The following is a 15109-nucleotide window of genomic DNA, read 5'->3' as shown; positions in this document are numbered from 1 at the left end:
GTGTCCGCCATATCGCCCCGTACCTTCCCCAGCCTTCGTATTTCATGCTGCTTTTTGGGCTTCACGTGTTTCCGAAAGAGCGGATCCAGTAAGGAGCTCTGACACTGGTTAGACTGGAACTCGGCCGGTCTCTTCTTGTGTGCGCTGTCCGCGTCAGGACGTGGCGTTCGCTGGAAGGACAAGGTCTGCACGGTGACCTTCAAAGCTAAGAGGCTGAGCGGCCATACTGACCGGTAACTGGATAGGAAACAAACAATGTCACTTAAGTGCTTGTCTGTCATCACGAGTAACTATCAGGTACTGGCTGTGTATGGCGCGGGCTCAGCTCCTGAGAGTGAACTGTACATTACATCAGTGACTATCGGGTGCTGGCTGTGTATGGCGCGGGCTCAGCTCCTGAGAGTGCGCTGTACATTACATCAGTGACTATCGGGTGCCGGCTGTGTATGGCGCGGGCTCAGCTCCTGAGAGTGCACTGTACATTACATCAGTGACTATCGGGTGCCGGCTGTGTATGGCGCGGGCTCACCTCCTGAGAGTGCACTGTACATTACATCAGTGACTATCGGGTGCCGACTGTGTATGGCGCGGGCTCAGCTCCTGAGAGTGAACTGTACATTACATCAGTGACTATCGGGTGCCGGCTGTGTATGGCGCGGGCTCAGCTCCTGAGAGTGCACTGTACATTACATCAGTTACTATCGGGTGCTGGCTGTGTATGGCGCGGGCTCAGCTCCTGAGAGTGCACTGTACATTACATCAGTTACTATCGGGTGCTGGCTGTGTATGGCACGGGCTCAGCTCCTGAGAGTGCACTGTACATTACATCAGTTACTATCGGGTGCTGGCTGTGTATGGCGCGGGCTCAGCTCCTGAGAGTGCACTGTACATTACATCAGTTACTATCAGGTGCCGGCTGTGTATGGCGCGGGCTCAGCTCCTGAGAGTGCACTGTACATTACATCAGTTACTATCGGGTGCTGGCTGTGTATGGCGCGGGCTCAGCTCCTGAGAGTGCACTGTACATTACATCAGTTACTATCAGGTGCCGGCTGTGTATGGCGCGGGCTCAGCTCCTGAGAGTGCACTGTACATTACATCAGTTACTATCGGGTGCTGGCTGTGTATGGCGCGGGTTCAGCTCCTGAGAGCGCACTGTACATTACATCAGTGACTATCGGGTGCCGGCTGTGTATGGCGCGGGCTCAGCTCCTGAGAACGTACTGTAGATTACATCAGTGACTATCGGGTGCCAGCAGTGTATGGCGCAGGCTCAGCTCCTGAGAGTGCACTGTACATTACATCAGTTACTATCGGGTGCCGGCTGTGTATGGCGCGGGCTCAGCTCGTGAATGCGCACTGTTGATTACAAAGAAACCAACATGATAGCTGCTTTGTGTGTGTACCAGATAACTTGCATTCATCTACCTTGTATTCCTTGCGTTACTGTCCGATAAGAGTAGATCGGCCAAGTCCGGGGCAGTCAGGTCTGATAACGCTAATCTCCAAGACACGGGCAGCGTCTCCCACAGGCTGTTGGTGAAAAATTCCTAGAAAAAAAAAGGATTCTAAGTAGAGTCAAATATGGCAACATTTAACATCGTAGGACTTATTTTTTCTGTCTAGCATGAATGGCACAAAAGTACCGTATGTTTTTAAACTATAAGATGTAATTTTTAGCAATAAATAAAAGTATTGCAGGGGCAGCTTTCTCCTGATACAGCGTCTACCAGACCACAGAGAGATCTGCTCCCTGCTCCTGCCTCACACTGATCGATCTTATCAGGAGACGAAAAACCAGGGTCTGCACGGAGGCCGCGAGGTCTGCACGGAGGCCGCGGGGTCTGCACGGAGGCCGCGGGGTCTGCACGGAGGCCGCGGGGTCTGCACGGAGGCCGCGGGGTCTGCACGGAGGCCGCGGGGTCTGCACGGAGGCCGCGGGGTCTGCACGGAGGCCGCACAACCTGAGCAGCAGACGGACCTCTCAGGCCATATCAGCCACATGTCGGGAAGGAACTCCAAACTGTGGTAATGTTTAGTGTGAGTAGCAGAGCAACGTACAAGTGTGCAGCACAATCAGAGACTCACACGTTTATATGTGTAGTAGAGTTGCGCAAATGTGTGTGTAGAAGATCCGAGTGTGCGTGTATGGAGCAGATCCACCTGGGCCTGTATGTAGCTGAGCCACGTGTGTGCAGCAGAGCTGAGAGTGAGTGTAGGTGAGCTGAGCGTGTGTGCAGCAGAGTTGTATGTGGATCAGAGCGTCATGCTTGTAGAGCAAAGCTGCATGTGTACCAGAATTGTATTTGTGTAGCAGAGCCACATGTCTGTAGCATAGTGGAGTGTCTGTGTAGCAGAGCCACGTGAGTGTAGCTCAGCTTTGTGTTTGTAGCAGAGCAGTATGTGTGTGTAGTAGTTGTGTGCATATGTAGCAGTCGCGTGTGTAGCAGAGCCGCACGTGTGTAGCAGGGTTGAGTGTGTGTAGCAGAGTCGAATGTGTGTAGCAGAGCAGTGTGTGTCTAGCAGAGCAGTGTGTGAGTGTAGCAGAGCAGTGTGTGAGTGTAGCAGAGCAGTGTGTGAGTGTAGCAGAGCAGTGTGTAGCAGAGCAGTGAGTGTAGTAGAGCATTGTGTGAGTGTAGCAGAGCAGTGTGTAGCAGAGCAGTGTGAGTAGCAGAGCAGTGTGAGTAGCAGAGCAGTGTGAGTAGCAGAGCAGTGTGTGAGTGTAGCAGAGCAGTGTGTGAGTGTAGCAGAGCAGTGAGTGTAGTAGAGCAGTGTGTGAGTGTAGCAGAGCGGTGTTGTAGCAGAGCAGGGTGTGTGTAGCAGAGCAGTGTGTATAGCACAGTTGTGTGTATATACTAGAGCCGCGTATCTGTGTGTGTAGCAGAGCAGTGTGTGAGTGTACCAAAGGTGTGTTTATATAACAGAGTCATGTGTGTAGCAGAGCAGTGTGTGAATGTAGCAGAGCAGTGTGTGAATGTAGCAGAGCAGTGTGTGAATGTAGCAGAGCAGTGTGAGTGTAGCAGAGCCGTATATCTGTATGTGTAGCAGAGCAGTGTGTGAGTGTAGCAGAGCCGTATATCTGTATGTGTAGCAGAGCAGTGTGTGAGTGTAGCAGAGCCGTATATCTGTATGTGTAGCAGAGCAGTGTGTGAGTGTAGCAGAGTAGTGTGTGTAGCAGAGGTGTGTGTGTGGGTGTGTAGCACAGCTGTGTGTATATAACAGAGCTACGTGTCTGTGTCTGTAGCAGAACAGTGTGTGTTGAAGAGCAGTGTGTGAGTGTAGCACAGCGGTGTGTATATAATAGAGCTGTGTGTGTAGCAGAGCTGTGTGTATATAACAGAACTATGTGTCTATGTGTCTGTAGCAGAGAAATTTGTGAGTGTAGCACAGATGTGTGTATATAACAGAGCCATTTTAAGTATCGCAGAGCAGTGTGTGCGTGTAACAAAGCTGTGTGTGAATGTAGCAGAGCCACATGTATATAAAAGAACCGCGTGTCTGTGCGTGTAGCAGATGAGAAACCGTGGAAAGAAAAGCGCAATAGGGTCTTACCCCAAAAGGGGAGGAAGATATGTAATGAAAACACACTCACCTATAATGGTTGTGCCAGTCGCAACCACTATACAGGCATATATAAGATCCAGGTCCAGGCAGCAGTCCCAAAGTTGGCTGATAACAGAGAGTGATAGAAGAAGGGTCTTAATTCCGCGCCAAGGACTCAATGGATGCAGGAAGAGATTAATGCTTCTTTAATAACATGCACAAGTCTACGCGTTTCTGGAGACACAGCTCCCTTCATCAGGACATTGGCAAGAGAACATCCTTTGCCAATTGCCAATTGCACATTGCCAATGTCCTGATGAAGGGAGCTGTGTCTCCAGAAACGCGTAGACTTGTGCATGTTATTACAGAAGCATTAATCTCTTCCTGGATCCATTGAGTCCTTGGCGCGGAATTAAGACCCTTCTTCTATCACTCTCTGTTATCATGTGTGTGTAGCAGAGCAGTGTGTGAGTGTAGCAGAGCAGTGTGTGAGTGTAGCACAGCTGTGTGTATATAGCAGAGCCGTGTGTGTGTTGAATGTAGCTCGGCTGAGTGTACATGCAACACTGTCGTGAATGTGTGCAGCAGACAGGTATATAAAGTGTGCTGTGAAGCCTCCTGTGTATAATACCCTACTTCCCTCGGGATTCAGTCTTTTCGTCCCCTCAGGCGCTGACTGGGCCTTATGTGATGCCATGATGTTGAGGCCTAGAGGCACCAAAGAGTGGAGAAGATGGAAAACAAAAGAAAAGCCTGAAGCACCAAAACAAGAGAGGGCCAGAGGAGCATGGAGGGGCCAGAAGAGCATGGAGGGGCCAGAAGAGCATGGAGGGGCCAGAAGAGCATGGAGGGAACAGAAGAGCATGGAGGGGACAGAAGAGCATGGAGGGGACAGAAGAGCATGGAGGGGACAGAAGAGCATGGAGGGGACAGAAGAGTATGAAGTGTGTTATTTTTCTACTCCGTTATTATCCTCTGGGGTCTGGAGAGACAAAAGATAATAAATTTCCCACTACACACCAGGACCATCAGATCCCCTGAATGACGTCTCATCAGCATCAGATCAGCTCCGCTTAGGACTAGATTTTAACAAGTGATTTCCCTCCCGTGGATCACTCCCGGCTCCAGTGCCGCCGCTCCAACAGCCGTGCAGACGGCACCAGCACCAGTAATGGACTGGCACTAGGCCCAGAGGCTGTGGAGCGGATCCCAGGAGGAGGACGCCCTCTGTAAAGAATCCTCCCCAGTGTTATATATTCCCGGTCTGACAGTGGGAATACTTACAATTATGTACGAATCTGTGATGAAGCCGTACAGAGACAGGACGCGAGCGATGTCCCCTGCCAGGAGCTGGTTCTGCTCCAGAGACCTGACCCGTCCCCCGACACCAGACATCCTGGAGAAGAGGAGAAGTCAGAATAAAGAGGACTACAAATCCTATCATCTACTGCCGAGCCGTGTATCTAATCCTATCATCATGTGCTGCCAAGTAGAGTATCTAATCCTATCATCTGCTGCCGTGCATGTAATCCTATCATCTGCTGCCGAGCCGTGTATCTAATCCTATCATCTGCTGCCGAGCCGTGTATCTAATCCTATCATCTGCTGCCGAGCCGTGTATCTAATCCTATCATCTGCTGCCGAGCCGTGTATCTAATCCTATCATCTGCTGCCGAGCCGTGTATCTAATCCTATCATCTGCTGCCGAGCCGTGTATCTAATCCTATCATCTGCTGCCGAGCCGTGTATCTAATCCTATTATCTGCTGCCGAGCCGTGTATCTAAACCTATCATCTGCTGCCGAGCCGTGTATCTAAACCTATCATCTGCTGCCGAGCCGTGTATCTAATCCTATCATCTGCTGCCGAGCCGTGTATCTAATCCTATCATCTGCTGCCGAGCCATGTATTTAATCCTATCATTTGTTGCTGCATCGAGCATCTAATCCTATAACCTGCTGCAGAGCCGTGTATTTAATTCATTCATCTACTATAGAGCTGCGTATCTAATCCTATCATCTGCTGCCGAGCCGCGTATCTAATCCTATCATCTGCTACAGAGCCGTATATCTAATCCTATCATCTGATGTTGAGCAGTGTACCTAATCCTATCATCTGCTACAGAGCCAAGTATCTAATCCTATCATCTGCTGCCGAGCCATGTATCTAATCCTACTGCCTGTTGAGCCATGTATCTAATCCTAGCCTGTGTGATACGAACTGATGAGCTGTGTATCCAATCCTTTCCTGCATGATACTGTCTGCTGAGCTGTATATCTAATCCTATCCTGTGTGATACTGTCTTCTGAGCCGTGTATCTAATCCTCTCCTGCGTGATACTGTCTGCTGAGCCGTGTATCTAATCCTCTCCTGCGTGATACTGTCTGCTGAGCCGTGTATCTAATCCTCTCCTGTGTGATACTGTCTGCTAAGCTGTGTATCTAATCCTCTCCTGTGTGATACTGTCTGCTGAGCTGTGTATCTAATCCTATCCTGTGTGATACTGACTGCTGAGATGTGTATCTAATCCTATCCTGTGTGATACTGTCTGCTAAGCTGTGTATCTAATCCTCTCCTGTGTGATACTGTCTGCTGAGCTGTGTATCTAATCCTATCCTGTGTGATACTGACTGCTGAGATGTGTATCTAATCCTCTCCTGTGTGATACTGTCTGCTGAGCCGTGTAACTAATACTATCCTGTGTGATACTGTCTACTGAGCTGTGTATCTAATCCTATCCTGTGTGATACTGACTGCTGAGCTGTGTATCTAATCCTATCCTGTGTGATACTGACTGCTGAGCTGTGTATCTAATCCTATCCTGTGTGATACTGTCTGCTGAGCTGTGGATCTAATCCTATCCTGTGTGATACTGACTGCTGAGCTGTGTATCTAATCCTATCCTGTGTGATACTGTCTGCTGAGCTGTGCATCTATTCCTCTCCTGTGTGATACTGTCTGCTGAGCCATGTATCTAATCCTATCCCGTGTGATACTGTCTGCTGAGCTGTGCATATAATCCTATCCTGTGTGATACTGTCTGCTGAGCTGTGTATCTAATCCTATCCTGTGTGATACTGTCTGCTGAGCTGTGCATCTAATCCTATCCTGTGTGATACTGTCTGCTGAGCCATGTATCTAATCCTATCCCGTGTGATACTGTCTGCTGAGCCATGTATCTAATCCTATCCTGTGTGATACTGTCTGCTGAGCTATGTATCTCATCCTCTGCTGTGTGATACTGTCTGCTGAGCCATGTATCTAATCCTATCCCGTGTGATACTGTCTGCTGAGCTATGTATCTCATCCTCTGCTGTGTGATACTGTCTGCTGAGCTGTGAATCTATTTCTATAATGTGGGACATACACATTTGCCCCCTATGACACTGATAAGATACAATGATACGGCCGTTGCTATATTGGCGCACCTGCAATAGGCTAAGCAGCCATATTGGTACACCTGCGGTCGGCTGAGCCGTCACCTCAGTACACTTGCTGAGCTGCCACCTTGGTGCACCTGCGGTAGGCTGAGCTGCCACCTTGGTGCACCTGCGGTAGGCTGAGCCGCCAGCTTGGTACACCTGCGGTAGGCTGAGCCGCCATCTTGGTACACCTGCGGTAGGCTGAGCCGCCATCTTGGTACACCTGCGGTAGGCTGAGCCGCCTTCTTGGTACACCTGCGGCAGGCTGAGCCACCTTCTTGGTACACCTGCGGCAGGCTGAGCCGCCTTCTTGGTACACCTGCGGCAGGCTGAGCCGCCATCTTGATACACCTGCGGTAGGCTGAGCCGCCAGCTTGGTACACCTGCGGTAGGCTGAGCCGCCAGCTTGGTACACCTGCGGTAGGCTGAGCCGCCATCTTGGTGCACCTGCGGTAGGCTGAGCCGCCATCTTGATGCACCTGCGGTAGGCTGAGCCGCCATCTGGGTGCACCTGCGATAGGCTCAGCCGCCACCTCGGTGCACCTGCGATAGGCTCAGCCGCCACCTCGGTGCACCTGCGATAGGCTCAGCCGCCACCTCGGTGCACCTGCGATAGGCTCAGCCGCCACCTCGGTGCACCTGCGATAGGCTCAGCCGCCACCTCGGTGCACCTGCGATAGGCTCAGCCGCCACCTCGGTGCACCTGCGATAGGCTCAGCCGCCACCTCGGTGCACCTGCGATAGGCTCAGCCGCCACCTCGGTGCACCTGCGATAGGCTCAGCCGCCACCTCGGTGCACCTGCGATAGGCTCAGCCGCCACCTCGGTGCACCTGCGATAGGCTCAGCCGCCACCTCGGTACACCTGCCATGGGCTGAGCCGCCATCTTGGTACACCTGCCATAGGCTGAGCCGCCATCTTGGTACACCTGCTGAGCAGCCATATTGGTACACTGCAGTTGGCTGAGCCACCACCTTGGTTCACTTGAGGTAGGCTGAGCAGCCATGTTGGTACACCTGCGATAGACTGAGCAGCCATGTTGGTACACCTGCGATAGACTGAGCAGCCATTTTGGTACACCTGCGATAGACTGAGCAGCCATGTTGGTACACCTGCGATAGACTGAGCAGCCATTTTCACTACATACTGTGGTAAACAAAATGAGGTAGTAAAAAAAATAAAGACAAAGCTGCGGCTTTTGTAAGGAAAAAACGGAAGAGTGATAATTTCAGTCACGCAAAAGATTCTATAGAATTAAAACAAACCCCATGATATTGCGTGGTAATGGCGCTTATAAACAAGACACCATGTTGCTTTGATAGTAATTACTGACCCCCAAGATGGAGGAATTTGATAACAATGATTATAATATGGAGGGGGCATATGTGTGATACCACCTCACACTATCTAAGCCAAATAATACACTTTGGTGGGGGCCATATCGGCTAATATCGGGCAGCAGGGGCCCCTCCCTGCTCGTCACTATGCAGATGGCGCCTCCCCCTCCCCGCACTTACACTCCTCCATGTGAGGCCGGCTCTCCGTGGGTTAGTGGGACGTGACGTTTACACCCGGAAGGCCTCCACGTCTCGTGTGCCTGGTAAGTCCGGTCCTCCCCTCCCGTACATTGTCTATCCATTACCCGTCTGTGCTCCGCTCCCGGTAACGGCCTGCGCATCCTCGGCCTCTTCCCTCAGCGCGGCCGAACCTCTGAGGTAAAGATTCGGATTCCTGTGCGGGAGAGTTCGCGGTCTCACGTGCGGCCTCCTCGCTGGTGTCGAGCCGGAAGTGACTGTTGTGTGCCGAGTTTCCACCTTTTTTGTATATATTTGTGTCATTCTTGTTATTATTGATCCTTTTGTCAGGTTTTAGGCCCAAATAACCAAGATTTAAAGTGATTTTTTTTTACAGGACCTTGTATTATGCTGTGTGGTAATAGAACAATAGCACCGTACTGATTGATGGTGACATGCGTTAAACAGGATGGATGCACGAAAGTGCTCGCTTTTGTTGCCATAGCAATCAATTGGCCCTCAGTGTATGTACTGATGAGATGTGCGTAGGGTTAATTAAAAAAAATCTTCTTGAACCCCATTAAATGTATAAAAAATGAATATATTTGGGATCGGCGCTCGTTTACGAGGAGAAAATCTGTGAATTATACATATATTAAGAGTCTTTCCTCAGGTCAACGTATAGAACAACAAAGGATTCTTTACAGTACGAGCATTAATGTGTAACCGTGTATCTTGTGTGTTGTAGGTGATGTCGCTTTCTCGCCGTCGGATGAAACAGGGAAAAAACACGTAACATTGTCGGTGAGGGAAGCCATCATGGCTGACACGTTTATCAACATAGATGTGTCCTCCGGGTTGTCGAGGGCGCTGAGCGGATTAGGAAATCGAAAGCACAAGCAGTTCTTGAGAAGGCGGAAATATCTGGAGAAACGCAGATTCCTCAAACAAAAACAGCTGCCCAATAAGAAAGCTGGAGAGACGCGAAACGCGTGGGGCCGGAGTCGGCCGAATGGACAGGCGGAGGGTCATGGGCCGGGGAGGCAGCAGGACGGATCATCCCGGACCGTAACAGTGGGCGCCCCGTGCCAACCGGGCACGTTAAGCATCCGTAAAAACTGCGCCGCAAACCGCCCCTGTCCTCCCACCCCCTCCAAAGACCGCCCTTCCCCTGCTATGGGCGGCGCCAAGGAACCCGCCAAGCCCCTCGTACCGCACCGCAACCTGTTGCTGAGCGAGTATGAAAGCGGCCTCCCCTCCGCCGCGGCGGTGCCACCCAGCCACAAGGTGCTTGCTATTGACTGTGAAATGGTGGGCACCGGGTTTAAGGGTCGCAACAGCGCCCTAGCGCGGTGCAGCATCGTGAATTACCAGGGGGACGTGGTATACGACAAGTACGTACGGCCCGCCTGTCCCGTCACAGATTTCAGGACCAGGTGGAGCGGCATCCGAAGGGAACATTTATCCAACGCCATCCCCTTCAACGTGGCACAGAAAGAGGTAAGATAGGCTTCATGGGAAGGAAGGATCGGGCATGTTGGAATTCAACATGACCAATCTTTTTGTCTTCGACACTAGAGGGAGCCCACAACATAGCCTTGTTGCTTCCTCACCACTAGATGGCGCCCACAAGATAGACCTGTTGCATCCTCACCACTAGAGGGAGCCCACAACATAGCTTTGTTGCTTCCTCACCACTAGATAGCGCCCACAACATAGACTTGTTGCATCCTCGCCGTTAGATGGCGCCCACAACATAGACCTGTTGCATGCTCATCATTAGATGGCGCCCACAACATAGACTTGTTGCATCCTCGCCGTTAGATGGCGCCCACAACATAGACCTGTTGCATGCTCATCATTAGAGGGAGCCCACAACATAGACTTGTTGTATCCTCACCACTAGAGGGAGCCCACAACATAGACCTGTTGCATCCTCACCACTAGAGGGAGCCCACAACATAGACCTGTTGCATCCTCACCACTAGAGGGAGCCCACAACATAGACCTGTTGCATCCTCACCACTAGAGGGAGCCCACAACATAGACCTGTTGCATCCTCACCACTAGAGGGAGCCCACAACATAGACCTGTTGCATCCTCACCACTAGAGGGAGCCCACAACATAGACCTGTTGCATCCTCACCACTAGAGGGAGCCCACAACATAGACCTGTTGCATCCTCACCACTAGAGGGAGCCCACAACATAGACCTGTTGCATCCTCACCACTAGAGGGAGCCCACAGCATAGACCTGTTGCATCCTCCCCACTAGAGGGAGCCCACAACATAGACCTGTTGCATCCTCACCACTAGAGGGAGCCCACAACATAAACCTGTTGCATCCTCACCACTAGAGGGAGCCCACAATTTAAAGGGAACCTGTCACCAGGTTTTCCCCTATAACAGGGGTGGGGAACCTCCGGCCCGCGGGCCGTACGCGGCCCGCGACGACTTTTTCTACGTCCCCCGGGCTGATTCCCGGGGACTGCAGTGCTGGGGCGGCAGCCGCATCCTGGTGGCTGCTGGCCCTTTAAAACCCCACACAGCGCGTTCAATGCTGAACGCTGCATTTCCTTTACCTGAAAGACTACGTCCCCACGCTGGCACTGCCTACGTGAGGACGTACTTTGTAGGTGGGGTCGGCGTGAGGGGCGCTAAAATCAAAAGGAGAGGATTGACTGCCAATCATCCCACAGGTCTTACTGTGCCGAGCAGCGCTCTGTGCCCAGCGGTGGTGGCTCCCTGCCCGGCGGCGGCTCCCTGTGCCCGGCGGTTTGCGGCGGCGGCTCCCTGTGCCCGGCGGTTTGCGGCGGCGGCTCCCTGTGCCCGGCGGTTTGCGGCGGCGGCTCCCTGTGCCCGGCGGTTTGCGGCGGCGGCTCCCTGTGCCCGGCGGTTTGCGGCGGCGGCTCCCTGTGCCCGGCGGTTTGCGGCGGCGGCTCCCTGTGCCCGGCGGCTACCTGTGCCCGGTGGCGGCTACCTGTGCCCGGTGGCGGCTACCTGTGCCCGGCGGCTACCTGTGCCCGGCGGTGGCTGCTCCTCTCTGTGCCCAGCGGCTCCCTGTGCCCAGCGGCGAAGGCGGCTGCTCCTCTCTGTACCCGGCGGCGGCTGCTGCTCTCTGTGCCCGGCGGCAGAGCCCTCCGTGCCCGCAGCCACCTCCAGCGCTCAATGATCCCAGCCTCCCCCAGTTCTCTAACTACATCCAAGCTCATCCGGGTCTGCCTGTGCCCCCAGCGCTCTGTACCTCCAGTGCTCTGTGCCCCTCTTTCTCCCCAGTGATCTGTGCCCCCCCACTGTTCTGTGCCTCCCTCCAGTCTCCCCAGCGCTCTGTACCTCCAGTGCTCTGTGCCCCTCTTTCTCCCCAGTGATCTGTGCCCCCCCAATGTTCTGTGCCTCCCCCCAGTCTCCCCAGTGATCTGTGCCCCCCAGTCTCCCCAGTGATCTGTGCCCCCCCCAGTGTTCTGTGCCCCCCCAGTCTCCCCAGTGATCTGTGCCCCCCCCAGTGTTCTGTGCCCCCCCAGTCTCCCCAGTGATCTATGCCCCCCTAGTGATCTGTGCCCCCCCTAGTCTCCCCAGTGATCTGTGCGCCCACCCCCAGACTTCCCAGTGATCTGTGCGCCCACCCCCAGACTTCCCAGTGATCTGTGCGCCCACCCCCAGACTTCCCAGTGATCTGTGCGCCCACCCCCAGACTTCCCAGTGATCTGTGCGCCCACCCCCAGACTTCCCAGTGATCTGTGCGCCCACCCCCAGACTTCCCAGTGATCTGTGCGCCCACCCCCAGACTTCCCAGTGATCTGTGCGCCCACCCCCAGACTTCCCAGTGATCTGTGCGCCCACCCCCAGACTTCCCAGTGATCTGTGCGCCCACCCCCAGACTTCCCAGTGATCTGTGCCCCCCCCAGTCTCCCCAGTGATCTGTGCCCCCCCCAGTCTCCCCAGTGATCTGTGCCCCCCCCAGTCTCCCCAGTGATCTGTGCCCCCCCCAGTCTCCCCAGTGATCTGTGCCCCCCCCAGTCTCCCCAGTGATCTGTGCCCCCCCCAGTCTCCCCAGTGATCTGTGCCCCCCCCAGTCTCCCCAGTGATCTGTGCCCCCCCCAGTCTCCCCAGTGATCTGTGCCCCCCCCAGTCTCCCCAGTGATCTGTGCCCCCCCCAGTCTCCCCAGTGATCTGTGCCCCCCCCAGTCTCCCCAGTGATCTGTGCCCCCCCCAGTCTCCCCAGTGATCTGTGCCCCCCCCAGTCTCCCCAGTGATCTGTGCCCCCCCCAGTCTCCCCAGTGATCTGTGCCCCCCCCAGTCTCCCCAGTGATCTGTGCCCCCCCCAGTCTCCCCAGTGATCTGTGCCCCCCCCAGTCTCCCCAGTGATCTGTGCCCCCCCCAGTCTCCCCAGTGATCTGTGCCCCCCCCAGTCTCCCCAGTGATCTGTGCCCCCCCCAGTCTCCCCAGTGATCTGTGCCCCCCCCAGTCTCCCCAGTGATCTGTGCCCCCCCCCAGTCTCCCCAGTGATCTGTGCCCCCCCAGTCTCCCCAGTGATCTGTGCCCCCCCCAGTCTCCCCAGTGATCTGTGCCCCCCCCCAGTCTCCCCAGTGATCTGTGCCCCCCCCCAGTCTCCCCAGTGATCTGTGCCCCCCCCCAGTCTCCCCAGTGATCTGTGCCCCCCCAGTCTCCCCAGTGATCTGTGCCCCCCAGTGTTCTGTGCCCCCCCAGTCTCCCCAGTGATCTGTGCCCCCCCCCAGTGATCTGTGCCCCCCCTGTCTCCCCAGTGATCTGTGCCCCCCCTGTCTCCCCAGTGATCTGTGCCCCTCCCCAGTGATGTGCCCACCCAGTCTCCCCAGTGATCTGTGCCCCCCCAGTCTCCCCAGTGATCTGTGCCCCCCCAGTCTCCCCAGTGATCTGTGCCCCTCCCCAGTGATCTGTGCCCACCCAGTCTCCCCAGTGATCTGTGCCCCCCCAGTCTCCCCAGTGATCTGTGCCCCTCCCCAGTGATCTGTGCCCACCCAGTCTCCCCAGTGATCTGTGCCCCTCCCCAGTGATGTGCCCACCCAGTCTCCCCAGTGATCTGTGCCCCCCCAGTCTCCCCAGTGATCTGTGCCCCTCCCCAGTGATCTGTGCCCACCCAGTCTCCCCAGTGATCTGTGCCCCTCCCCAGTGATCTGTGCCCACCCAGTCTCCCCAGTGATCTGTGCCCCCCCAGTCTCCCCAGTGATCTGTGCCCCTCCCCAGTGATCTGTGCCCACCCAGTCTCCCCAGTGATCTGTGCCCCCCCAGTCTCCCCAGTGATCTGTGCCCCCCCCCCAGTCTCCCCAGTGATCTGTGCCCCCCCCCCAGTCTCCCCAGTGATCTGTGCCCCCCCCCAGTCTCCCCAGTGATCTGTGCCCCCCCAGTCTCCCCAGTGATCTGTGCCCCCCCAGTCTCCCCAGTGATCTGTGCCCCCCCAGTCTCCCCAGTGATCTGTGCCCCCCCCAGTCTCCCCAGTGATCTGTGCCCCCCCAGTCTCCCCAGTGATCTGTGCCCCCCCAGTCTCCCCAGTGATCTGTGCCCCTCCCCAGTGATCTGTGCCCCCCCAGTCTCCCCAGTGATCTCTGTGCCCCTCCCCAGTGATCTGTGCCCACCCAGTCTCCCCAGTGATCTGTGCCCCTCCCCAGTGATCTGTGCCCACCCAGTCTCCCCAGTGATCTGTGCCCCTCCCCAGTGATCTGTGCCCCTCCCCAGTGATCTGTGCCCCTCCCCAGTGATCTGTGCCCCTCCCCAGTGATCTGTGCCCCTCCCCAGTGATCTGTGCCCCCCCAGTCTTCCCAGTGATCTCTGTGCCCCGAGCCTCTCCCAGTTTTGTCTGTGCCTTCAGCCTCTCCCATCCTTCTCTGTGCCATCTGTGCCCCCCTGATTTGTCTGTGCCTCCAGCCTCTCCCATCATTCTCTGTGCCCCCAGGGCTGTCTGTGTCCCTCCGGCATCCCCCAGGGCTGTTTGTCCCCGGCTATTTATATAACCCCAGCAATGTTTGTGCCCCCCAGCTATGTCTGTGTAACCCAGTGATGTGTATATACCCCCAGTGAAGTCTGTGCCGCCCAGTGATGTATGTATCCCCAGTGACGTCTATGCCCTACTGCTTCCCTAGTGATGTATATTCCTCCCAACCCTCCCCAGCAATGTATATGCCCCCCCAGCTATGTTTGTGCTCCCCATAAATGATGTATGTACCCCCCAGTGATGTCTATGCCCCCAGCCTCCCCAGTGATCTATATTCCTCCCAACCCTCCCCTGTGATGTATATACAGCAGTCCCAGCCAACTCAAACCTGGAAAAGCAGTTGTGAAAAGCAAAAAGGATCAACATCGCCTAATATTACAGCTGCACCAAAGAGTACAAGCTCCAGCCGCCACAGTGAGTTAATTGTTTGACCAAATATATTAGGGTAATTTTCAAGTTGATAATTTTGTGCGGCCCCCGAAGGTTGGTAGAAATTTCCAAATGGCCCCCGGCAGAAAAAAGGTTCCCCACCCCTGCCCTATAAGAGAAAAAGAAGGAATGTGCACCGCACTGCTTACCTATTGGAGGTAGTGTAGTAGTCCCGTTCCAAACACTATTCAGTGTGGCTCTTGCCTGATAATATTCTTGGCTTGCCGGGTATACC

General features: G+C 54.7%; 2 protein-coding genes across 4 annotated transcripts in view; one reads left to right on the top strand and one right to left on the bottom strand.

Moving 5' to 3' along the window:
* LOC142258170 (methyltransferase-like protein 25B) overlaps nt 1-8745 on the bottom strand; it is a 46479-nt gene extending 37734 nt beyond the window's left edge. Inside the window, exons 1-4 of the mRNA XM_075330665.1 lie at nt 8481-8745; nt 4828-4939; nt 1429-1550; nt 24-237 (exon numbers count right to left, since the gene is read on the bottom strand). Coding sequence (XP_075186780.1) covers nt 24-237; nt 1429-1550; nt 4828-4939; nt 8481-8641 — 609 coding nt within the window. The 5' untranslated portion in view covers nt 8642-8745. The remainder of the gene's footprint in view (nt 1-23; nt 238-1428; nt 1551-4827; nt 4940-8480) is intronic.
* Nucleotides 8458-15109, top strand: part of LOC142258177 (uncharacterized) — a 45255-nt gene continuing 38603 nt past the window's right edge. For 2 of the 3 annotated variants that reach the window (XM_075330674.1, XM_075330676.1), the window contains exons 1-2: nt 8458-8563; nt 9226-9977. In XM_075330674.1, coding sequence (XP_075186789.1) covers nt 9297-9977 — 681 coding nt within the window. In that variant the 5' untranslated portion in view covers nt 8458-8563; nt 9226-9296. The other variant, XM_075330675.1, reaches the window with a different exon arrangement.

Source organism: Anomaloglossus baeobatrachus, chromosome 12 (assembly GCF_048569485.1).
Source record: "Anomaloglossus baeobatrachus isolate aAnoBae1 chromosome 12, aAnoBae1.hap1, whole genome shotgun sequence".
Classification (NCBI taxonomy): domain Eukaryota; kingdom Metazoa; phylum Chordata; class Amphibia; order Anura; family Aromobatidae; genus Anomaloglossus; species Anomaloglossus baeobatrachus.
This window is presented reverse-complemented; position numbering and strand designations above follow the sequence as displayed.